The sequence below is a fragment of the Cajanus cajan genome, chromosome 1, assembly GCF_000230855.2.
Source record: "Cajanus cajan strain Asha chromosome 1, NIPB_CcT2T_4, whole genome shotgun sequence".
In the NCBI taxonomy this organism is placed as follows: Eukaryota; Viridiplantae; Streptophyta; class Magnoliopsida; order Fabales; family Fabaceae; genus Cajanus; species Cajanus cajan.
Genome location: NC_138517.1, coordinates 89051773 through 89077399, shown reverse-complemented (window position 1 = coordinate 89077399; position 25627 = coordinate 89051773). Strand labels below are relative to the sequence as shown.

The window sequence follows — 25627 nt, the reverse complement described above, 5'->3', positions numbered from 1 at the left end:
TGAATATTTTGCTTTGGATGATCGCGTTTCCATTGGGGATTTTTGCCGATCTTGCTTTGATAGCTCTTGCTGGGGAATTTGGCCCGTGAGTGGGAGCTGAGATATATCTGGGGAGTATTATTTCGGCGAGCCTCTCCAGGCTCAATTATTCTGTGGGAGTATTATTTCGGCAAGCCTCTCCAGGCTTAATTATTCTGAGGAAGTATTTTTTCGACAAGCCTCTCCAGGCTCAATTATTCTGTACAAACTGAGGAGTATTGTTTGTATCCTTGCCTTTTTCGTTTTCGGCTTTTGTTGACTGCTGTCATACACAAGCAATTTTCTATTTTTTTCTATTTTATGCAATTGCCTCATGATAAGGTCTTTGAATGTGCAACTAATGTGTGTGTGATGCACAATGCAAGTTTGATTATTTTATTAATGCTTTTTAGAAAAAATGAATGGCTCTCCCTATCCTCCTCTTCTTGGAGGAATTTCTGTCATTGACGTGAGGGAATATTTTTGTGAGCCTTTTTACGCAGGAGATTACGAATTTTATAGGAACCCCTCCCATTTTCTTTTATTGACCGATTATTAGGGAATTTCATACAATTTTTTAGAAATACCAATTCAGAGGCATAATCACATGGTCAAGAGAGAAAAGAAACAAATGGATATTTTATTTGATATTCAAAAATGTTTTTACAGAAAGATTTGCAAAGGGAATTTCTGAAGAATGGCTGGCCAAGGTGGGCTATTTATACATTTGGCTTAAACAATCATATCTGTAATTGTCGCCCTTCCCGTTCCCCTAGCTGCTTCGGGTGAGATGCCTGAGCCAGGAGTGTAGATGCTGCAAGACGCTTGCTTCTAGAAGATTATCACTTGAACCGCCTTTCGGTTTTCGATTCAAGTGATCGTTGCTTGCTTTGTTTTTACATCTTATTCTTTTGCCCCTAACTTTTGCCTAGGACGTATCCTAGCGGAGATAATTTTGCCTTTGTTTTGCCTAGTACCCTTGTACTGGCGGGCTTTTTATTTTGCCCTAACTTTTGCCTAGGATGCCCTTTTTGGGTTTTCATCCTAGCGGGCTTGTGCAAGCAATGTCTTCAAGCATAATACTTCTTTACCACGTCAGCGTTGACTGGGTATCGAAGTTCTTCTCCGTCCATGTTTGTGAGGATCAGTGCTCCTCCGGAGAAGGATCACTTCACCACGTATGGTCCTTCGTAATTTGGGGCCCACTTTCCGATTTTGTCCTTTTGAGCTGGTAGCAATTTCTTCATCACCAGCTCTCCCTCATGGTAGATTCGAGGGTGGACTTTCTTGTCAAAAGCCTTTTTGATCTTCCTTTGGTAGGCTTGACCATGACATATGGCGTTCAGTCGTTTTTCTTCGATAAGGTTCAATTGGTCGTATCGGCTTTGAACCCATTCTGCCTCGGAAAGTTTTGCTTCCATGATTACTCTCAGAGAAGGTATCTCGACTTCAACAGGCAGAACTGCCTCCATTCCATAAACAAGGGAAAATGGAGTAGCTCCTGTGGATGTGCGCACTGAAGTCCTGTATCCATGGAGAGCGAAAGGTAACATCTCATGCCAGTCTTTGAATGAGACAACCATCTTCTGTACTATTTTCTTGATATTCTTATTGGCTGCCTCGACTGCCCCATTCATCTTTGGTCGATATGGGGAAGAGTTATGGTGTTGGATCTTGAACTCTTGGCACAGTTCTTCCACCATCTTGTTATTTAGATTGGATCCATTATCAGTGATGATCTTATCGGGAATACCGTATCTGCATATAATGTTTTTTCTGATGAAGGATGTTACCACCTTTCGGGTCACATGAGCATACGATGCCGCTTCTACCCATTTGGTGAAATAATCAATGGCCACCAGGATGAATCTATGTCCATTGGATGCCTTTGGTTCGATGGGTCCAATAACATCCATGCCCCACATTGCAAATGGCCAAGGTGAAGCCAATACATTGAGTGGCGTTGGTGGGACATGAATATTGTCGGCATATGCTTGACATTTGTGGCATTTCCGAACGTATTGGTAGCAATCCCTTTCCATGGTCGACCAAAAGTACCCCGCCCTAAGGATTTTCTTAGCCATTGCAGGTCCGGGAATGTGGGTACCGAAAACCCCCTCATGTATTTCTTTGATCACATTTTGAGCTTCGACTTGGTCTACACACCTCAACAAAACCGAGTCATAATCCTTTTTGTAGAGGGTTTCTCCTATCAGCAGAAATCCCATGGCCCTTCTTCGGATATGCTTTTTGTCATTATCGTTGGCCATATCAGGATATTCCCCTTTTTTCAGATATTGTTTGATATCGTGGAACCATGGACAATCGTCGATAACTTCATCTATCAAAAGGCAGAACGCTTGCTTATCATGCCGCCGGATATTAATGATGGGCATTTCATGCTCTTTATCCAAGGCGAACATCGACGAGAGTGTAGCAAGAGCGTCGGCAAACTGATTTTCCTCCCTTGGAATATACTCAAAGACGACACTTTGAAAAAGATGTGTCAAGTCTTTGATATGCTCAACATATGGTATTAGTTTAGGATTTCGGACTTCCCAGTCACCTCGTAGCTGATGAATGACTAAAGCCGAATCTCCAAACACTTTGAGCTTTAGGATACCATTGTTGATAGCTGCTTGGATTCCTAGCGCGCAAGCTTCGTATTCGGCCATGTTGTTTGTACAGTCGAAATTGAGTCTTGCTGTTAGGGGGATATGCTTTCCTTGTGGGGAGATTAACACTGTTCCAATCCCCTGTCCAAGCATGTTGGAGGCTCCATCAAAATACATGGTCCACGCATCATCTTTGCGCTCTTCATGTTGTAAGTTCATGATATCCTCATCGGGGAAATCATCCTGAAGGGATTGATAGTCATTGGTCGGCCCGTGTGCTAGGTAATCAGCTAGGGTACTGCCCTTGATGGCCCTTTGGGTGACATGTATGATGTCAAATTCTGATAATTGCACTTGCCATCGGGCAATCTTCCCAGTGATTATGGGTTTGTCGAACACATACTTAATTGGGTCCATTTTGGAAACCAACCAAGTAGTATGCCTAATCATATACTGCCTGAGCCTTTGTGTTGCCCATGCTAATGCGCAGCATGTCTTTTCTAGCGGCGTGTAGCGGGTTTCATAATCAAGAAACTTTTTGCTCAGGTAGTAGATGGCTTGTTCTTTCTTCCTTGTTTCATCTTGTTGTCCTAGCACAGCTCCCATGGACTCATCAAGTACCGTTAGATAGAGGATTAATGGTCTTCCCTCGACAGGTGGCACCAACACTGGTGGATTGGCTAAGCACTGTTTGATCTTATCGAAAGCTTGTTGACAATTCTCATCCCAAATTTCGGAATGATTCTTGCGCAACAGCTTGAATATCAGTTTGCACGTGTCAGTCAATTGTGCGATGAACCTCGCGACGTAGTTCACCCTGCCGAGGAATCCTCTTATTTCTTTCTCGGTTCTAGGAGGAGGCATTTCCATTATTGCCTTTACTTTATCGGGGTCCACCTCTATGCCTTTTTCACTGACGATGAACCCGAGAAGCTTACCTGACCGAACTCCGAAAGTACACTTAGCCGGGTTTAGCTTAAGCTGATACTTACGAAGCCGATTGAATAATTTTCTCAAATATTGGATGTGGTCCATCTCGTCCTTCGACTTTGCGATCATGTCATCCACGTATACTTCAATTTCTTTGTGGATCATATCGTGGAATAGCGTCACCATCGCTCGTTGGTAGGTGGCACCCGCATTTTTAAGTCCAAAAGGCATCACCTTGTAGCAGAAAGTGCCCCAGGGTGTAATGAAAGAAGTTTTCTCGCGGTCTTCTATATTCATCTTTATTTGATTATACCCCGAGTATCCATCCATAAAGGAATAGAGTGTGTTTGTGGCAGTGTGATCCACAAGTGTATCGATGTGGGGCAAGGGAAAATCGTCCTTTGGACTGGCACGATTCAAATCCCTATAATCAACACATACTCTAACCTTCCCATTCTTTTTGATGACTGGCACAATGTTAGCCAGCCATTCGGGATACTGGGATACAACCAAGAATCCCGCGTCTAATTGTTTTTCTACCTCCTCCTTAATCTTTAAGGACCATTCGGGCTTGATTCGTCGAAGCTTTTGCTTAATGGGTCGAAACCCCTCTTTTAATGGCAACTTGTGTTCGACGATGTTGGAGTCCAAACCGGGCATATCATGGTACGACCATGCAAATACGTCTTTGTATTCCCTCAACAATTGAATCAATTGCGTTTTTATTTCATCACTGATATGGGTCCCAATATTGACTTCTTGTAACTCTTGACCCTGCCCCAAATTCACGGTCTCCAATTTCTCTTGATATGGCTGGAGTAGACGAGCTTCTTGATCTAGCAGTCTTTGCAGATCCGGAGAGATGGTCTCCTCATCACTGTCCGACTCAACCCATTCATCCTTGGCTTTCGGATCCCGATCAGAGCGAACAATCACAGACATAATTATTTACTGGTTCTGTTTAGGTTTAGAATTATTAATATTGGTGAGAGAGAGAGAATAGAACAAAATGAGAGAATAATGTATGAAAAATGCCTCTTTATTGATATATGTATGTAAAACTGTACAAAACCCTTATTTACATGAAAAGGTCCTCATGATCTCGGGTACTGATCATGAGTCCCTAAAAGAAAAATGAAAAATACGGAGGGGCCCTATTGTGGCTTGTCATTCTCTACTCCTGCTTTGGTAGAGGATTCTTGCTCACGTCGGGTGCTGTCGAATCGAAGGTGACCTACCCGGCATCAATAAGGTCTTGGACCTTGTGTTTGAGAGCCTTACAGTTCTCCGTTGAATGTCCTGGTGCCCCCGAGTGGTATAGGCATTTATCTTGTGGTTTGTACCACTCGGGATAAGGTGGATCCATCTTCCTTGGTGGAATGTAAGCTAGAAGATGAGCTTCCACTAACTTCGGCAGGAGATCGCTATAAGTGGTCGGAAGTTTGTCGAACTTCTTCACAGAGTTGTATTGCGATTTACCTGACTTCGAAGTGGAAGAAGATGGAGAAATGGTTACAGCGTTGACTCCTCCTTCTTTCTTCTTCCCGAAGGCCTTCTTAGCTTCATATGGTTGGGAAGGCTTAGCCAGCTTCCCACTTTTGAGTCCTTGTTCCACCCTTTCTCCAATGGTGATGATGTCCGAGAAGAGTGTTGTCGTGTTCCCTATCATCTTGTCATAATAGGGACCAGTCAACGAATTGATGAACAAGGACACCGTCTCCTTATCCGACAGCGGGGGCTCTATCTGTGCCGCTAACTCCCTCCAACGTTGGGCGTACGCCTTGAAGGATTCATCGTTCTTTTTACTCAAGGCTTGAAGATCTGACCTATCGGGTGTTAGGTCGATGTTGTATTTATAGCGCTTGAGAAAGGCGTCGGCCAACTGCCTCCATGTATGTACTAGATTTCCATCTAGCTGCATATACCAATTGAGCGCAGTATCGGCTAAGCTCTCTTGGAAGCAATGGATCAAGAGCTTTTCATTCGTGGCATATGCAGCCATTTTGCGACAGTACATGGTGAGATGACTCTTAGGGCAAGTCGATCCCACGTACTTTGGGAAATCCGACACTTTAAATTTAGGAGGGAATTGGATGTCCCTCACTAAACACATGTCGGCGGCATCTTTGATGTCAAAATCATGCCCCTCCATAGCCCTCAACCGATCCTCTAGGGCGTGGAATTGTTCCTTTGAAACCTCGGGCTCTTTGATTACAATTCCAGCCCCTATAGGTATAGCGTGTGGAGGCTCTTCCTCGTGCTCTTCCTCCTCTCCATGATGGGACTCATGGTCACTGTGGTGTGATCCATGGATATTGTGGTGACGCATGAGCTCCATCATTTGCGCCATCTGTTCTTTGAGCTGAGAGAGCTCGGTTGTGAGCTTCCTATTTTGCTCTTCCAGCGCTTCCATTTTCTTGATTTTCTGCGCGCGCGTGAGGACAGAGAGATGACCAGCCACTTTCTAAAATGAATGTTTATTCTAATTAGCTTATTTATGATATGAATACACTCTTGTTGTGAGCTTGATAATCTTTCATTTTTAAGGCACTGCCTTTTTAAGATGAAAGTTTATCACCCTCCTTAGCCTATGATCTCTCCACAACGGAAAATCTCAATAGTCACGGGTCTCTTTCACTCACATCGAGAGGGTATTAGTGAACCTATAAATGATGATGAGGATGCATGAGGTATGATTGATAATGATGCCTATGCTCCTTACTTTTATTATATTTTCACACATTGGATTTTCCTCTCATGTCATGACATTTTCATGCATGGGGATTATTCTTTAGACCTTATCACGGGGTTATTTTATTAATGCACAAACAATTGCACATAAGCATTTACACAAACAATTCACTCATCCACGAACAGTCACGAGCGAATCACGAGGTAGGGGTTTCCTGCAGAAAAGTGCATATTCAAGGTGGTTCTAACTGTTCTCACCGGTCTGAGGCCCCCAAGGTGCCCCCATTATAGGGACCCAATTCCTCTCGTCGTAAGTCGATGGAAAACTCCAACGCACTGTCGGACTCGAGTTCATGGTTATCACCTTGAGTGATGCTTTCCGACAACGGTCTACGGGCACCTATAGACCCATTCGACAACCGGCCGTACTAACATCCACTCCCTATGGCTTTCCACTCATGCCCCCGGGTATAGAGGGAACTGTTGTGTGCAAAGGTTTGTGTGCAATTTTTATTTCAAACAATTGCGTAAATTTAAACAAACAACAGTTATTTAAGCCAAATAAATAAAGCATGTTATCATACAAGTGAGGGGTAATAAAGTAATTTTAACTATTATTTGTTAAAAATAATCTGTCACTAAATGGGACTGACTCTCAAGGCTTCCCCAGTGGAGTCGCCATCTGTCGCCACCGGCCCGAAACGGGGCTTTCGGCATTCGCGAAGGATGGTTGGACTCTTTTATTTGTTTAAAAATATGGATTGCTAGAATGACTTATTCTCAAACTGAGACCTCGTCAAACGAGCAATTTTATTAAAAGGCTCACCAATCCATGTTAATCCCAAGCGGGACCCTCCATGGATTAGTGGTTTTCATAAAAGGAAGGGTTCATGGAGTCGCCACCAATGTTTTACTCAAAACATTGGAAAAAGAGGATAAGGCAATTGATTTTATAAATCAACTTCGGCCATTACAACCAGAGTTGGGTAAGGGAGTCGGTTACGCGTGGGGAAGGTGTTAGCACCCCACAGCGCCCCTTTCGGGTTCCCTATGACAGATTATTTCTAAAATAATAGCGCAAAAATTACTAAATTACCCCTATTTATTATAAGCGATTATAAGCGAAATATCTACATGATGATAATTTAAGTATGCAACACTCAGAAAGTAGTAAAAGAAAGGATTTAAGAAGGAAACCTTTGAAGCGTGCTTTTCTATATATTTAAACAGAAATTGGGAAGCTTTTTGGCGTTCCCTCACTCTACAAGCCCGCTCGCTCCTTCCTAAAAAATAATTTTTGACTTGGAAATCCGATGGATTTCCCTTCGACTTAGTTCGAGACTCAAGCAAAATGCTCAGAACTCAAAAACTTCGTCGGATCAACTCTCCGAGTGATTTCTAGGCAGAGCAATGCTCAAAAAAACCCAGAATACTCAAGAAGAGGGTTAAAACTCAGTCCAAAAGTGTGAAATGATGTCCCATTGACGTCATATTTATAGGGAAAAGGCTCAATACGGTCTCTGGGGGTCAATACGGTCAACACTGAAATTTTGAACTACAATACGGCCGTATTGAATTCAATACGGCCGTATTGAAGTTCAAAAAACCTCAATACGGCCGTATTGAAGTTCAGTGCAGCCGTATTGAAGTTCAGTGCAGCCGTATTGAATTCAATGCAGCCGTATTAAAGTTCAGTGCGGCCGTATTGAACTCAATGCAGCCGTATTGAAGTTCAGAAACTTCAATACGGCCGTATTGAGTTCAGTGCGGCCGTATTGAAGTTCAAAATGTTCAATACGGCCGTACTGAACCTCTGGGAGGCCGTATTGGGCTTCATTCCTCCCACTTTTCTTATTTTAGCTATTCTAAGACCTCTAAACCTACAGATAGTCATCCTATGGTCTTCTGGGAGTCCTTCCGGCTGACTTTCCTTTGGTCTTCGAGAGTCTTCAAGCTTTATTTCCGACCCGGACAATTTTAGGGGTCTACAGGGGGGTGTGTGGATTTTACACATTGTAAAATTTTCGAGAACCCTCAACCAACAAGAATATCCGAGACAACTGAGCAAGGTAAGAATTTGTATCGTTTAGGTCCTAGTGCTAAATAGAGAGCGGTTATTCCTCGGCTAGGAGCAGGACATCGTCCAAGGCATCAGGGGCTTCAGTAGAGAAAGAGGGGTTGGACTCGAGTGAAGTGTCAAGGTTGCCTTCCTTGCAATGTGAAGTTGTGTTCCCCTCGGACTTTGCCGACCAAGAGGATAGCGGGGACGAGGTGGTGGAGGTGTCACCGCCCATGACCGTTGCCACATGCCGAGATGAAGGGCTAGGTGTGACCTCGGTACGGGGAGATGAAATAACCCCTCAAGCCAAAGCAAGTGGTGAGGGTGTGGGTCGGGTTGATAACGCTAAGGACGAGGTCGCGGGTCGTGTGAGTACTCGGGTGAAGATTGACTATGGGATGGTTGAGATGCCTGGGTACGAGTGGATAGACGGAGAAGTCGGTATCTATTTATTGTCTTTCTCAGATCAGGGTTTGCTAGACAAGTTTATGACGTTGGAGAAGTGCTTCGAGAGTGGGGAAGGAGAGTTCCCCTTGATCGTCAAGGCGTGCCACGACGACAAGTCGGACACCGACTTCGTTTTCTTGGAGCAAGGGTCGGACGAGGACAACTTCTTCTACACTTATATGTGTTGGTTTCAAGACCTCGGTATAGAGCTACCCTTCGATGATTTTCAAATGGGGGTGCTTCGAGTCCTGAACGTTGCGCCGACCCAACTGCATCCGAACACTTGGGCCGCCATGCAAGCCTTCCAGAACTTATGCCTCTGCCTGGGCCTTACTCCCCAACTGTTGTCTTTCCTTTATTACTACATCTGTCATCTGAGCCGGGCGACAAAATGGGTTTCCCTGGCTCGGGTGCCAAAGCGTGGCTTTCTGAGGGCGTTCATGTCCTCGTACAAAGGTTTTAAGAGTGGTTTTTTTTAAAATCTGCTGGGGTTCGGATCTGGCCAGTTATTTCTTTGACCGAGAGGGGTCTAAGTTATTCCCTTTCTATTGGACGAAGAATCCGACACGTTTCGAGGCGATGTCTGCGTCTAAGCTCCCCACCGAGGATCAAGAAATTGTAGCTCTTCTTGACAAGTTGCCGAAGGGGTTGCCTGTCCGATGTCTCCTTGACATTTTCGAAACTCCTAATTTTGAGTTAACACTACTAGGTATGCTTTCTGGCTTCGGTAATGTAGCAGTGTTTAAAATTGATGTTAAAATTTGTTCTGTTATAGGATTAGTGGCTGGTGTCGGTGATGACATGGATGTGACCACAATGCTCGCTAACCGAGCCAAAGCCGCGAAGGCAAGAGGGAAAGTTCCGCCTCCTCGGTCGGCCTTGAAGATTCAACGGGAGAAGCCGTCCAACGTCTTGGTTCTATTGGGCGATCCAAAGAGGAAGACCAGCTCAGCTCGAGTGAGGTCATCTGAGCCGATTACTGAGACAGATTGCCCGAGCTCGTCCATGAAATGCTAGAAGCAACCGACCTTGGAGTAGTCGAGCTATGGCGCCTTCGCTGTGCCGGCAGTCGTGGCCAGATCCAACTTTCTTGTGCCCTACACCCAAACCGAGAACCTAGTTGGCCTGGACCTGACCTCCAATGGCGGACTTCAGTACTTAGAGGGAATGTCCTCAGAGGCCGAGTATAAGCTCTTCTGCGAGCTCGATGCTCAGACTTCGTTGGTCGCGAAGCACATTATGAAGAGGTCGACGATTGGGGAGGGTCGGCTTCAAGGGCGTCTTAGGGAGGCCGAGAACAATTTACAAGAGGCGTTGAATGCCAATGCTAGGATCACCGCATCGGCTAAGGAGCTTAAAAAGGCTGTCGATGCACATAGGAGGGAAGTGAAGCTAACTGTGCAAAAGCTTCAGGCCGAGGCCGCCTCTGCGACTAGTGAGATTGCTTGGCTGAATGAGGCTGCTGCGAAGCTTAAAGCCGATGCTACCGAGAAAATTCTTGCACAGCACGACGTCGGCTTTCAACACACTGTCTGACAGGCGTTCTATTTCTGTGAATTGCCCTCGGACTTTGAGTTCGACGTCAGCCGGGACTTCTATGGGGGGAAATTTATAAGTTATGCCGAGTTTCCCTACGGAGCGAAGCCTGATGAGGAGGCTCCCCCTCAAGGGATTTTGACCCACGCCGAGGTTCCCGAGACAGGGGAAGAGGATGTCGAGATCAACGTGACCGGCGATGGGAATGCAGTTGTCTCGACTGCTGTGTGAAGGGTTTCTCGGGGTGGGGGTAAGTTAGGCTTCTTAGGACTTGTACCCGGGCCGTCAGTGCCTTTTGTAATTCGTCTCTACCATTGGCGCCTATGAGACCTAATTTTTTTGTGTAATTAGCCGTGTTTGATCGGCCATACTTGAATGACAATTTATTTTGCTTTAATTTTTTTTGCGATGTTCAATAATGTTTAACCATATAAATACATAACCGAATTGTATGCTCGGCAAAGGATAGCATTTCCGTTGGGGTATTCCATTGTAGTATTTCGCCCGATGGGTGTTTAGGATATCCCTTGACGCGGGGTATGCTCGGAAAAAGGGAGTAGGCTTTGTGATTAGGGGTCAACCCCATATCTTCCGTGAGCGGAGTGCTCGGTCGAAGGAGTGACAGACCAAGGTGTGTCCTTCGTCGAGGGGGGTACTCGGGAGGAATCTGTCGGGCTCGAGATTTAAGGGAGTGCTCGATGTGAGGTGTCAGTAACAGAGTACTCGGTTTAGAAGCAATTGGTCAAGATACATCCTTGGTCGAGGAGGGTCCTCGGGAGGGAAACCTGTTAGAGTGCTCAGCCCTGGTACATCCTTAACCGAGGAGGGTACTCGGGAGGGAAACCTGTTGGGCTCAAGTGCACGACTTGAGTGGAGTGATCGACATACGTCTTTGTCGACGGTTTGGCCGAGAATTGCACTCGGCGTTGGTGCATGCTTAGGTCAAAATTAAACGTTAGAGTGCTCAGCCCAGGTACATCCTTAGCCGAGGAGAGTACTCGGGAGGGAAACCTGTCGGGCTCGAGGGCACGACTGGACGAAGTAATCGGCATACGTCTAGCGACAATGTTTGGCCAAGAAAAGTACTCAGCGTGGGTGCGTGCTTAGGCTGAAATTAGAAGTTAGAGTGCTCGGCCCAGGTACATCCTTAGCCGAGGAGGGTACTCAGGAGGGAAACCTGTCGAGCTCAAGGGCACGACTAGAAGGAGTAATCGGCATACGTCTAGCGACGGTGTTTGGCTTAGAAAAGTACTCGGCGTGGGTGCATGCTTAGGCCAAAATTAGACCTGTGTGAGCGCGACCAATATATACGTGTACGATAGATTTAGCAATAATATCACAAATACGAATTGAAATTAAAGTCTTTATATATTCGTTTAGTGCCTCGTTAAAATCCTTGCCGACCCAAAATCCTCCTTAGGAAAAAAAGAGTCGGTCAAGGAAAAGAGTGCACTGTTATACATCAAATGTAGTACATCTTTAAGTGAGTAGAGTTCCAAGTTCTAGGAATTAGCTCTCCTGATAGTTATTCTAACTTGTACGCTCTGTTGTTCAAGTTGTGTATGCGAAAGGGTCCGTCCCAGTTTGGGGCGAGTTTTCCATGTCTCAGGTCCTTTCTTGCTTCGCTAGTGACTCTCCAAACGAGGTCGCCTTCCCAGAAATCTCTTGGTCGTACCTTGGTATCGAACTTCCTCTTGTAGCGTTGCTTGCATGCCTTGGCTATCACGAGTGCTCGGTCTCGGATCTCTTCCACAACATCCAGGTTTGCGTGGAACTCGTCTTCATTGTTCGACTCGGCGAAGTGGGCTCGGCGAAAGGATGGCTCCCCGATTTCCACCGGGAGCATTGCATCGGATCCATATACTAAGCGGAAGGGGGTTTCTTGCGTGGTCGACTAGGGTGTATATCTGTAGGCCCACAGCACTTCGGGCAACTGCTCGGCCCAGGCTCCCTTTGCCTCTCCTAATCGTTTCCTCAACTCTGTTAGAATGACTTTGTTGGCCGACTCGGCTTGACTGTTAGTTTGTGGGTGCTCGACTGAAGTGACCTTGTGCTGTATTCCTAGGCCAGCTAAGAACTCCTTCAACTTTCGGTCAATGAATTGAAGGCCATTGTCGGTCACCAAGGTTGATGGGATGCTGAATCGGGTGATGATATTCTTCCAGAGAAATTTTTGAACTTGATGAGCCGAAATGCTCGCCAGGGGCTTGGATTCAATCCATTTAGTGAACAAGTCCACGGCCACGATGAGGAATTTACACTGGCCTTTGGCAACCGGGAAAGGTCCAAGTATGTCTGCCCCCCATGTGGCGAAAGGCCATGCCGGAGGAATGCAATGCAGTTGCTCGGCAGGTTGGTGAATCAAGTTTCCATATTTTTGACATGGTTGACACTTCTTCACAAAAGTCGAGTAATCGGTATTCATGGTCGGCCAATAGTACCCGACGCGCAAGAGTTTGGAGACTGTCGTTCGTGCTCCGGAATGCAGTATTCCACAAATGCCCTCGTGCACTTCACGCATTACGTAATCCGCCTCTATGGTGTCTATGCACTTGAGTAGTGGGGTAGAGAAGTCGCGTCTGTACAACTGATCGGCGATGATGACGTATCTACTGGCTTGCATTCTCAGTCGTTTGGCCTCTTTCAAGTCGTCCGGCGTGACCCCGTCAGTGATGAATGACTTAATTTTGCCTCGCCAGTCTTGGGGGTCGGTGGGGCTGGTGTGATCGGTTTCAATGCTTTCGACTATCTTCGTTTCGAAACTGGGGTGATCGATTTCTTGCTGAATGATGGTTCTCAATTGTCCCGGTTTCTTGGTCGCGGCCAACCTGGCCAACTGGTCTGCTCGGATGTTGTCCTCACGCGAGATGTGCTCGACCAATACCTCCTGAAAACTCGCCTTCATCTTTTGGTAGGCATGGTAGTATTTCATCATGTTGTGGTCCTTAACTTGGAAATTACCACCCACCTGTTCAGCTACTACCTTGGAGTTAGTTAGACATTTAATCCTTGATGCACCCATACCCTCAGCTAGTCTTAATCCTGCCAATAAGGCTTCATACTTAGCTTGGTTGTTCGAAGCCTTGAATCGAAATCCCAAGGATTGTTCCAAGGTTATCCCCCTCGGTCCTTCAAAAATTACTCCTACTCCACTTCCTTGACAGTTCGAGGAGCCGCCCACATGGAGGGTCCACCAATGCTCTTCGAACTTGCCGTGTGGGTGGAGCTCATTCACAAAGTCAGCAAGGCATTGAGCTTTGATCGGTCCCCTCGGCTTGAAGACGATGTTGAATTGCGATAACTCAACTAACCAAGCCATCATTCTTTCGGTCAGTTCGGGCTTGCCCAAGACTTTAGAGATTGGGCAATCAGTATGTACAATTATTCGCTGGCTTTGGAAATAATGCTAAAGGCGTCAAGATGTATGTACCAAGCCAAGCGCCACCTTTTCTATTAACTGGTATCGGGTCTCGGGGTCTTGTAGTAGTCGCCTGACAAAGTATATAGGCATTTGGTTGCCTCCTCGGACACAACTAAGTACAATTCAAGCGGGCTCGAGGGTTCGGGTCTCGTAAGGATCTGCGTCAACGCTAATATCGCTTTCAGCGCTACAAATGCCTCTTCACATGGCTCGTTCCACGAGAAAGCAGAACTCTTCTGTAAAAGCTTCATTATCGGGCTGATCTTATCGGCCAAACGAGGGAGGAATTGGGATAGGGCGACCAATCTTCTGGATAACCATTGCAATTCTTTGAGGTTGCTCGGACTTCGCATGTCTAAGATAGCCTTGCACTTGTCTCGGTTAGCCTCTATTCCTCTAGTTGATAGCATGAATCCTAAAAATTTGCCTCCCTTGACCCGAAAGTGCACTTCTCGGGGTTGAGCCTCATGTTATGCTTGCGTAGCTCACCAAAAATTTCACCTAGGCCAGCTATGTGGTCGGTCATAGAATTGGACTTGACCACCATATCATCAACATAAATCTCAATGTTTCGCCCAATTTGCCTCTGAAACACCTTATCCATTAACCTCTGGTAGGTTGCTCTAGCATTCTTCAGTCCAAATGGAACGACTTTGTAACAAAAGTTGGCGTTCTTGTGATAAACGCCATTTTCTCTTTATCGCCCGGGTGCATTTTTATCTGGTTGTAACCAGAGTAGGCATCTAGGAAGCTGAAGATGGAGTGCTCGGATGCGCCGTCGACGAGTCGGTCGATGCAGGAGAGTGGGTAGGCTTCTTTGGGGCAGGCTTTGTTGAGGTCGGTGTAATCGGTACACATCCTCCACTTCCCATTTGCCTTTTTGACCAACACTATGTTAGCCAGCCATGTGGTGTAGGAGACTTCTCTTATGAACTTGGCTTGCAACAACTTTTGCACCTCGGCATTCGCCGTTTTTCTCTTCTCATCTCTCATTTTTCTTTTCTTTTGAGCGACCGGTCGTGCGTATCGGCATACAGCAAGCCGATGACAAAGAAACTTGGGATTTATTCCTGGCATGTCCGACACCATCCATGCGTGTAATTTGCTCGGGTGCTCGGCCGAGCTGAAAGGGAATGAGGTCCTCCGCCGGCTCGATTCGCTCCTCTTCACCTATCCGAGGGTCAAGGTTGATGTCGTCCATCATCTCCTGCCTTACTACATTGACACCCTTTCACTGGTACACAAAGGGTGTTTTACGTCGTGTATTTTGACCCTTTTACGTCGGAAAAGGGTCCGACGTTAATACGGGAGTCGTAAATTTACGTCGCCACTGGAAGACGACGTAAATTTACGTCGGGAAATTTTGCAGACCGACGTAAAAAGGGGCAAAATCATGCCACAAATTTACGTCGGACGTGGCCTTGTTTGACGTAAATTTACGTCGGTCATTGCAAGGCCCGACGTAAATTTACGTCGGACAACGCCATGTCCGACGTAAATTGTGGCAGTTTTTTTTTTAAAAACGTTTGTAAATTGATATACCCAACACCTGCATATAAATATAATCCAGAATACCAAATCTAAACCAGGCAGTCCAGAATAGAAATTCAAATTGTATTTCAAAATTGAATGACAAAAAGAAAATAATATATAAATCTTAAAAAACATAAATTATGACAATGTAAATCCTATTATCCTAAAAAAGCTATAAAACATGTTTGTCAATGCTATCTAAATAACTAACTATCAAACTATAAACATAATATCTAACTAACTAAACTTAGAAAAAAAGTTGCCCATTGTTCTCTTATCTTGAGCATCTCATCTTCGGGCAATGGAGATGGATCTTGAAAGACCTGAAAGGGTAATTTAAGTGTCATTAATATGCAATGTTAATTATTCTAAAGGTAAATATAGTTAAATAAATTTTGATATGAATTACCTGCGCCCAAGAATCAATAATACCCGCAGAAACTATGGCTTTCATCCAATACATGATGTAATAGCCACATTCAAACGAGTCTTGTTGCTTATTACACTAAAATGAGAAACAAATAACTATTAATTCCAAAGTCAATAAATTTAAATATTATTGACTGTATGAATTAATTTGCTAACCTTAGGGTATATGAAATGCAATGACTTTGATGATCTGGCTCTTCCACTTAATATATTAGCTCCAGACACGATTCTAATTAATTGAAATAAAAATAAATGTTAGCCAATATATATAATTACAGTGTTAAAACATAATGAAAAAATTTAGTTACCCATGTAATTGGCTTTTAATTTCCTGGCTTGGTTTTCGATGAAGTGAACAAAACCACACCACGGTATATTCCTTAGGAATGATTACCATTAACTGCCAATGAGACCTACATTGTATGACAAACAAATTAGTTAAAAAATTACCATGATTAAAAAATCAATTAAAAAACTAACCCGTCAATGTATGGAGCCATGTATATATGTCTTCTTGAGTCACTCATCCATGTTTGCATATATTGTTGGATCTGGACCTGAGTGTTTCCTGATTTTTGGATGGATTGAGGCTCAATAAATCCATATACTTCTGCTTGTGCTTGCTCCACACTCAATTTGTCCATGTACCTAACACAAATAATTATTATAAGTTAAATGTAATTATTGTAAATTTAGACTCATAAAAGAAAATATGACTTACATGGCCCACAACTGTATGACAGATATATTTAACATGGAGTTTCCCCCAACAATCTCTAATGCATCAGGCAGAGATATGTATAGTGGAACATCAGAGCTATCAACTCCAAAAACTCTAATGTCCCACTGCAATTGAATTGGTTGCTTCTTTAATCGTGGTAATTTGATTAGAAGCTTAGATATGGGATCATCCTCAGCTTCTGCGATATTAGCATCATGAACATGAGGTTCTCTCATGACCTCCTTACCACGATCGATAAAATCCTAAAGAAATAATCAAAATTAGTTAAACAATAATAGAATTATAAGAATCTAAAAGAGCAATAATATAATTACCTTTGCCCGTGCTGAAAGCGGCATGACCAAACATTTTGGCCAAGCTAAGAATGTGCCGGTTGCCTGCCCCACTAGTTGAACCTCTGTATTGGGCAAAGGCACTGGAGCAGCAGCATCTTGAACTTGGTCAACCACAACCCGTGTCCAGTCTGGCTGTAGAGGGACACCATGGATGGTTGAGCCACCCTCAAATACTCGGCCAATAGCCACTAACCGTGGGGGGTCATCCTCAACATATAACTCGCACTGGTTTGGTACATCAGTGTGAGCATGTTCCCCTGAGAAATTTGGAGCAGCACAACTCCCTTTAGTGCTGACTCGAACACCATCATGAGCAACTGCAGTCTGTTGCTGAGAACGAGCCAAAAGTTCAAACTTCTCTTCAAACTGTTTTTCAATATTCTTCAGTTTCTCTTCAAACTGCATCTCCAATCTCTGCTCCAATTTCTGTATAACCTCTTGACTGCAAGAGTCGACAGTGCTCCTCGATGATCGGCCACCAAAGAAATCTCGGTGGCTCCAAGAACCACCAACACCACGCACACGACCTTCGTGCTCTGGCTTTCCTATGGCCGTTGTGAGGATATCATTCCGACCATCGGAAACAAATGAGCCCTGGGTGCTCTGCTCAACTAAATCCTCCTGCAACAATAAGGAAGATTAAAAAATCTTATGAATTAAATGAGTTGAAATGAAGAGTCTTAATTTGTATATTTTTACTTACTATTTTATTAGCAACGACCCTTGCAGACTCAGCAGTCATTTGCCCATCTGGTTTTGTCCGGGCTGCTATCCACATCTCATGGCGGGGAGGTGACTCCACACGGTCAACATCCTCAACCCCTGCTGCCTGTGCCCTAGCCTTCTTCATTTGTTTTTTTTTTCTTTCATATCCCCCTTTTGACAATAGATGGGGTGCATCATTCTTGGCTTGTCGTTCTTGGGCAGCTATTCTTTTAGCCTGCAATAATACAAAAAAAAAATGAGATAAATTAAAATATACCTTAAGTATTTGTGTCAATGTAAAAGTTATCAATAACTAACCTGCCACGAAGGGTCCAATCGAGTGGCACAAAATTGCATCCACTCCTCATCAGTGATCTGGTACTTTAGACAGGGAGTCTCATTTTGGCGCTCTCCAAATACATACTCCCGTGTCAAGAAAGTCTTGAAGTCTCTCCACCTGCTGGCAAGGGCAGATAACATCTTCCTCCTCATGCCCTCAGTGTTGGGAATGTCAAAATTTTGCTATGAAAATAACAACAAATAATAAATAATGTATTTAAGTTATATAATATTGAAAGGATGTGAAAGTATATACCTTAATATCCTGCCACATGAGGTTCTTGTCAACCTCCTGAACGTCATCCCATGATGGAATAATAATAGAAACATGTCATCGAGCTAGGACTCCCAAATAGCTCTTAAACTTGGCAGCATTTGGGCCTGATGCCTTGCCAGAACGAGGATCCACCTCAACCGGTGTCCTCTCCTTGGCAATGCGCCCAGCTGTCAACCCAGACAATCGAGTGACAGATCTACCTTCCCTCCTTCCACTGCCAGACCCAGAATCCTCCATAATCCTGAAAAAATTAAACTGTCATTATTAAAACAATGAATTAATTGAATAGACAAATAAAGTAAAAAAGATAATAACAATATAGCAACAAAATAACTAATAAAAAAACAAATAATACATAAACAGAAACCTATTAGGTTGGAATGTTTTCCCATATTCCTTCAGCATGATCACTTCGAATAGCATGTATTTCGTCCACTTCATTGTCCGCAATAGGACCAAATGATCTGCTTGAAAAAGACGGTGTCTCATGCATATCTAGAGACTCATCTTCGTGAGTTCCATGCATGGTTCTTCCTTCGAGGACCACTGACCATTTCTCATTACATGGATCCTTTACATAAAAAATTTGTCTTGCTTGATATGCCATAATAAAAGGTTCATCCTTATAGCCGACCTTATTCAAATCAACCAAAGTAAACCCTAAATCATCTATCCGCACACCTGTATTGCCATCAACCCATTTACACTTGAACACAGGCACTCTAAACGTAACATAATCAATTTCTCATATGTCTTCTATGACTTCGAAATAACTCATGGATGCTGTAATGGGATTTTTATCTTTTGAACTAGCAAAGTGCACAGCCTCAGCCTGAATTGTAACCCCACTATTTTGTACTCTACTTTTGTCATCTTCTGTTTTTGTATAGAAACAATATTTGTTAATGTCATACCCACCAAATGTAATGACATCATTGTTAGGCCCACGCGCGAGTCTCAAAAGTGTATCAGAAGCATTAACCTCACCATAAACCTTTTTCTTAAACCAAGCTAAAAAACTCTTGTTATGTTCATTCAATACCCATTTCTCAGTCATCCGAGGGTGTGCTATCTTGATTTCATCTATGTGTTCTGATATGTAAGGAATTACTTCATCAGTGTTGTTCAATATGTACAAATGTGCTTGGTCAACTTCTGTTCGACTCACAGTTCTAATCTTTAAACTTCGACAACCCTTACCAAATTGTTTCCCATCATGTCGAGTCTTGGGAATTCCTATTGGTTCTGATTTCGACATGTACCCTGAACAAAACTCAATGGCTTCTTCTGCAATGTACCTCTCCACAATAGAGGCTTCTGGGCGGTATTGATTCTTGACATATCCTTTTAAGATCTTCATATATCTCTCAACAGGGTACATCCATCTAAGATAAACCGGGCCACACAATCGAATCTCCCTAACCAAATGAACTATCAAATGCACCATGATATCAAAAAATGAAGGTGGAAAATACATTTCCAATTGACACAAGATTGTGATTGCTTCATTTTCTAACTCATCTAACTTTATAGGGTCAATTACTTTGTTGCAAATGGCATTGAAGAATAAACACAATCGAGTAATAGCAACTCTAACAGAAGATGGTAAAATGTTACGAATAGCCACAGGCAAAAGTCGTTGCATTAACACATGACAATCGTGAGACTTTAAACCAATCAACTTCAAATCTTGCATAGACACCAGACTCTTAACATTTGAGGAGTACCCTTGTGGAACTTTCACACTGCTTAAGCACTCACAAAAGCTTTTTTTTTCTTTCTTTGATAGAGTATGACAAGCTGGAGGCAAGTAAGTGCGTCTTCCAATAGACTGAGGATGCAACTCATAACGTATACCCATGTCCACCAAATCTTGTCGTGCTTTCACTCCATCTTTAGTCTTTTCTTTGATGTTTAGCAATGTCCCAATTACACTATCACCAACATTTTTCTCCACATGCATCACATCTATGCAGTGTCTAACATCTAACTTGCACCAGTAAGGAAGATTAAAGAATATTGATCGTTTCTTCCAGATATTTCTCTCAGTTGACTTCTTTTGCGTCTTTCCGAACACAATGTTAATGTTCTTCACCCGTTGATATACTTCTTCACCATTGCGCGGTGTCGAGGCAATTTCATCCTCTTGACTTCCATTGAATGCTTTCTTCAATCTACGGTATGGATGACTACGAACAAGAAACTTACGATGCCTAGTGTACGCAGTCTTTTGCCCATGTTTCAATTGGGTATAACTTGTGTTTTCTTCACATATAGGACATGCATAATGACCCTTCACACTATACCCACTCAGGTTACCATATGCTGGAAAATCATTTATTGTGCAAAATAACATTGCACGCATGGTAACTTTTTCTTCACGATATGCATCAAACACCTCCACTCCTGTGTCCCATAACATTTTCAAGTCATCAATCAATGGACTAAGATACACATCTATGTCATTTCCTGGTTGTCGGGGACCTGATATCATCATAGACAACATAATATATTTTCTCTTCATGCATAGCCAAGGAGGCAAATTATAAATGACCAACAAAACTGGCCATGAACTGTGTTTACTACTTAAGTTCCCATAAGGATTCATGCCATCTGTAGCTAAACCAATTCTCAAGTTTCTTGACTCTGCACCAAATTCTGGAAATGTTTCATCAATCCTCTTCCATTGCGGAGAATCAGCTGGATGTCGAAGAAAGTTGTCACATTTTCTACCATTTTCATGCCATGTGAGGTTTTTTGCATCTTCTTTAATGGCAAACAATCTTTTAAACCTAGGTATTATTGGCAAATACCATAAGACCTTAGCAGGGGGACCCTCTATTTCTTCCTCACCATTACTTCCATCAGTTTTCTTTTTGAACCGCGACAATCCACATGTGGGACACACTTTCAGTGTAGCAAAATCATTTGTATATAATATGCAATCATTAGGGCATGCGTGTATCTTCTTATACTCCAAACCCATTGGACATAGTATCTTTTTTGCCTCATAGTTGCGATTAGGTAACGTGTTATCTTCTGGAAGCATCTCCTTCAATAACTCCAACAATTCTGTGAAACTTTTATCAGTCCAACCATTTCTTGCTTTTAAACTAAACAATTTTAAAGTTGCTGATAATCTTGTAAACATACTGCATCCTGGGTATAATGGTTGCTCAAAATCAGACTTTAAGATATCATACACATGTGCTCTTTCAAAATTTTCTTCACCAACATCACGTATCATCTCTTCTAAGTTATCGTTCATCCCTTCAAAATTTTTAGTTGTTGACACTGTTGGAATGTCTAATATTTCTCCGTGTCATGTCCATACTGTATAACTCTTCACAATACCATATATAAACAGGTGATCACGTATTTCTCCAACTTCTTGAGTATCTGATTCAAACATCGAACACATGGACAATAATATGTCCCTTTGATGGGTTTCCCATTTTCTCTTGCAAATTGTAAGAACTCTTCAACTCCATTTCTGTACTCTTGACTAATGCGACTTGCATTCATCCAACTTCGATTCATTATCTATATATTAACACAAATTAACTATTGACTCAGTTATTCATAATTTTTTTAACCTAAACTACAACCCTAAAAAATCGATGGTAAACTAAATGTCAATGCCTAAAAAAGTCTCTTCTTTAATGCATCTGGAACGGCCCGTACTGAAACTAGAACGGGACGTTCCAGATCAACAAATTACAACAAAAAAAATTCCAGCAGAACGGGCCGTTCTCCATGCAGAACGACCCGTACTGCTTGCAGAACGGCCCGTTCTGCAAGGAGAACGGCCCGTTCTCCTTGCAGAACGGCCCGTTCTCCTTGCAGAACGGGCCGTTCCAGAGGAACAAATAGCAAAAAAAAAAAACAAATAAATTACGGGGACAACAAACTAACCTCAAACGACCAACGTGCTGACACTTACAAACTTGGATACGTTGAATGTAGCCGTAAACGCAGTGGGAGACTCAAGTAATTCAGAGGATTTCGTATAAACTATGAGCGCGGGAATGAAAATGGGACTTTGGGGGCAATATAGGAGAACTATTACGTCGGATAAGGCTTCGCCGACGTAAATTTACGTCGGCCTTGGTGGACTCCGACGTAAATTTACGTCAGACGTGGGTGGGACCGACGTAAATTTACGTCGGACTAAAGGGAACCGACGTAAATTTACGTCAGACTAAAGGGAACCGACGTAAATTTACGTCGGAATAGAGGTACCCGACGTAAATTACCTAATTTACGTCGGTCTACGAGAGGTCCGACGTAAATTAGTCTCCACTTATTTACGAAACTGCCACCGCATTTTTACAACGTCGGTGTTTGTGGTTTGCGACGTAAATTGGGTGACGTAAATACCCTTTTTTGCACTAGTGTTTGTCGCCGGAGGGTCGGCAATGGGCTGCACCTTCAGACTAGAAAGGTAGCATTCCCTTGCTGTCTTTTGGTCGGCGTGTATAGTTATCACTTGCCCATCCCTCGATGAGAACTTCATGCATAGGTGAGGGGTTGAGACAATGGTCCCAAGGGCATTAATGGAGGGTCGGCCTAACAGGATGGTGTAAGATGTGTTGGCGTGCACCACAATGAAACGGATTTTGAATTCTCAGAAAGTCTTTTGGTCGAAGCCAAAACGAGTGTATAGATCAATGCACCCTCTCGTCATCACTCTTTCACCCGAGAATCCTACCAATGGCTCGTGATACGGTTCTAGGCTCTCCTCCAAGATCCCCATCTGCACAAAGGTGTTCCAGTATAAATGTCGGCTGAGCTCCCTTGATCGACCAAGGTCTTCTTCACAATGCAGTTGTGCATTTCAACAGAAATCACCATGGGATCGTCCTAGACGGGGTCGATGCCGCAAAAATCCCGATCGGAAAATGTTATCGGTGGCATCCGGGGCGTCTTCGGCTAATTCACAATGTTTACCAATCGCACGGCCCGAAAGTGCCTTTTCCGTGCCGAGGAGGTGGATCCTCCTCTAGCGAAGCCTCTAGCTATTATGTTTATCACCTTTCTCGGTCGGTTGTTATCTTCCCGGGAGTGCCCTAAATGGTCCCTCCTCTCGGCTGATCGGGATCGGTGTCGACGGTCCCTCGTGTATCTTGCTTCTCGAGGGTGGTATGACCTCTCCCTTGTTGCTTGGCGGTGATTTGTAGTTGGAGTGTGATCTTGGGAGGTTACAAAACTCCTCAGGTGACCTTGTTTGATGAGTTCCTCCAACTTGTCTCGGAAGGCAAAATATTCCTCAATTGAGTGCCCCCTATTACGGTGGTATCGGCACGTCTTGGCTTTGTCTGTCCTAGGAGGGGTGTTTGCTCGTTTCGGCATGGTGAGAATTTCAGACGCTAGAGCTTGTTCCAATATTTTGGCCCTACTCGCATTGAGGGGCGTATATGCTGCGTAACGTGGTCCTCTTGGGGGACAAGTATTCGGATGCTCGGCATTCACTTTTCTCACTAGCTCTCGACTGGATTCTTTTCGGCTGTAACCCTCTTTGGCCCTGGCCTGATTTCTGGTCTCCGCCAACTCCTCCATTTGCATGTACTTCTCAGCTCGGCGTCGGAGATCGTTCATATCTCTGGGCGATTTCTTACACAGGCTGTTCACAAACGGTCCCAGCCTTAGGGCAGTGCTTAGCCGATCCATTGCCACGGCTGGGTTGAGATCGCCGATTTTCATGGCGATTTTGTTGACGACACATAGGTTTGGTTCAAACTCCGGAGCTCGGCGTTCTGTCGACGAAGCTCGGCCAACTTCCTGGCATCGACTTCTCTCTGTCTACGTATAGTTGCCATTTCCTCATGCAATACGCGCAAGTCATCGTGGAGGTCAGGCTGGGCTCCGACGTTCGGTCGACCCTCTTGTGTTGTAGGCTCCGGTTGTGTTTGAGGCATTCCATATGGGTATCGTTCTTGCCCGGTCATGCTGGGATTGTGCTCGAGGTTAGGGATCGGTTGAGTCGATGTTGACGGTCCTTTGCGCGTAACTACCATGTCGTGGTCTCAGTCAGTAGAGTCTAAAGGGGCTGAAAACGTCTCTTCGTCCCCACGGTGGGCACCAAATATTCCTATATTAGGATACACACTTTGCTTATCCGAGTTGTCGCAAGTCTGATCCTTGGTCTAGGTCTTCTCGTCCTGTTCTAGGTAGTCCGAAGTTGGGGAGGTGCCTGCAAAAGACACTCTAACGCTCAAGTAAGTGTTCGACGTATTAAATGCGGTAGTTCAAAGTTAGTTACGTACTTCGTTGGGAGTCTATTTATAATGGTTGTTGTTGGGCCATGATTAGAGATTGAGCCCCGGAAAATTAGGGGGTTAAATCAATGTATTAGGTAAACTAATCTCTCCTTAATTAACCTGGCTTAACTCCGAAACCTGGCCGACCAGACCGACCACCTCTTGACCGGGCCGGCCTGGTCGGCGTGTATGGTATGGTCGATTTGGTCGGCTAAATCGAGTGTTCGGCCTTCTCGGTTGCCATTTGGTATAATGTTGGTGCAAATCAGTATGATTACAGTCTAGTCACAGCATGACAATTCCAGCCATTTTTTTTATGTGAAAAATATTAATATACTGTTTTTAGAATTTTTTTTAATAGGGAATATTCTGTCTCACAATTTTTAATTTTTATTTTTTTGGATAAACCGAGTACCCATAATCTTAATTAAGTTGATGCATGACAAATTGAATAAGATGGATCCATAAACGTACAAAAAGAAAAAAGAAGAAAGAAATAACCAGATGACTATGTTATTAAAAAATGTCTATTATGAGTGAAGGATGAGAATCAAGAAGGCAATGATGGATCGTACGTGAGTTGTTTGTTGAGGGAACACCAAGGGCTGTCGTTGAAAGAAGCAAGAGAGAAGGTAATGAGAATGGTCTCAGATGCATGGAAGAGTCTCAACCAAGAGTGCCTGTTTGAGGGTACATTTCCAACAGCGTTTACCAAGGCCTCTCTTAATCTTGCGAGGATGGTACCGTTGATGTATAGTTATGATGATAAGCGCTCCCTTCCAAAGCTAGAGGAGCAGGTCCAGTCCTTGCTTTTTGATAATATTCTCTAATATACTGTGTAACTTTTTTTTTTGTTTTTTTTGTTTTATAAGGTTTATTGAGATGTGTTGATCCTATAATGATACTTTTGCACCCTTATCTTTATATTAAAAAAATATTTGCTAAATCAAAACATGAAAACCATGATATTTTGTTAAGCGAGAAAGTTTCGTTAAGAGAAAATTCAATCATCCAAATTATACAACTGTTAAATTAAAAATTCTAGTTATATAATTATAAATGTTTAATTTTCTTTTAAATTGTATATAATCATTAATGTGCAGATTTTTTAAAAAAAACTTTTCTAAAAATTTAGTTGATGGGTATTTTATTTAATTTTTTAATTTTTCAAAATTTTTATTATTGTTAAATTAAAGCCATTAAACATTTAAACAGAAAAGATGTAGTCATTTTATAATTTTGGTTTGGGAGAGAATTTTTTTAACATGGATCTCACGTTTTCTGTTTTCT

The 25627-nt window shown here is 43.4% G+C and overlaps 3 protein-coding genes across 6 annotated transcripts in view; 1 reads left to right on the top strand and 2 right to left on the bottom strand.

The window, feature by feature from the left end:
- The window catches only part of LOC109814060 ((3S,6E)-nerolidol synthase 1), a 31190-nt gene extending 5954 nt beyond the window's left edge, over positions 1 to 25236 (top strand). For 2 of the 3 annotated variants that reach the window (XM_020378393.3, XM_020378394.3), the window contains exon 7: positions 24880 to 25236. In XM_020378393.3, coding sequence (XP_020233982.2) covers positions 24880 to 25167 — 288 coding nt within the window. In that variant the 3' untranslated portion in view covers positions 25168 to 25236. Of the gene's footprint in view, positions 1 to 9535; positions 14813 to 24879 lie in introns of those variants that run through there. The other variant, XM_029274511.2, reaches the window with a different exon arrangement.
- LOC145953850 (uncharacterized) lies at positions 15143 to 18770 on the bottom strand. Its single transcript, XM_083067643.1, has 8 exons — positions 18759 to 18770; positions 16736 to 17377; positions 16401 to 16663; positions 16160 to 16327; positions 15988 to 16092; positions 15836 to 15908; positions 15660 to 15755; positions 15143 to 15573 (listed from the first exon to the last, which is right to left on the bottom strand). The coding sequence occupies exons 1-8, from the start codon at positions 18768 to 18770 to the stop codon at positions 15484 to 15486; spliced, it is 1449 nt and encodes a 482-aa protein (XP_082923769.1). The 3' UTR covers positions 15143 to 15483.
- On the bottom strand, positions 17634 to 22237 carry LOC145953259 (uncharacterized). 2 transcript variants are annotated; one of them, XM_083067163.1, is made up of 3 exons: positions 18445 to 22237; positions 17780 to 18318; positions 17634 to 17696 (listed from the first exon to the last, which is right to left on the bottom strand). In XM_083067163.1, the coding sequence occupies exon 1, from the start codon at positions 21343 to 21345 to the stop codon at positions 18823 to 18825; it is 2523 nt and encodes an 840-aa protein (XP_082923289.1). In that variant the 5' UTR covers positions 21346 to 22237; the 3' UTR covers positions 17634 to 17696; positions 17780 to 18318; positions 18445 to 18822. The 2 variants fall into 2 exon arrangements, with proteins under 2 accessions (XP_082923289.1, XP_082923285.1); XM_083067159.1 differs by having other exon boundaries at positions 17780 to 22237.
- Positions 25237 to 25627: the final 391 nt, after the last annotated feature.

Excerpts from the sequence above, each read along its gene's own strand:
- LOC145953850 (XM_083067643.1), bottom strand. Across the intron at positions 15,909-15,987 it reads ATTAAAAGCCAATTACATGG|AATCGTGTCTGGAGCTAATA; the intron begins GTAACTAAATTT and ends TCAATTAATTAG. Across the intron at positions 15,574-15,659 it reads TTATTGATTCTTGGGCGCAG|GTCTTTCAAGATCCATCTCC; the intron begins GTAATTCATATC and ends TTACCCTTTCAG.
- LOC145953259 (XM_083067159.1), bottom strand. The coding sequence starts at position 21,345 with ATGAACGATAACTTAGAAGAGATGATACGTGATGTTGGTGAAGAAAAT.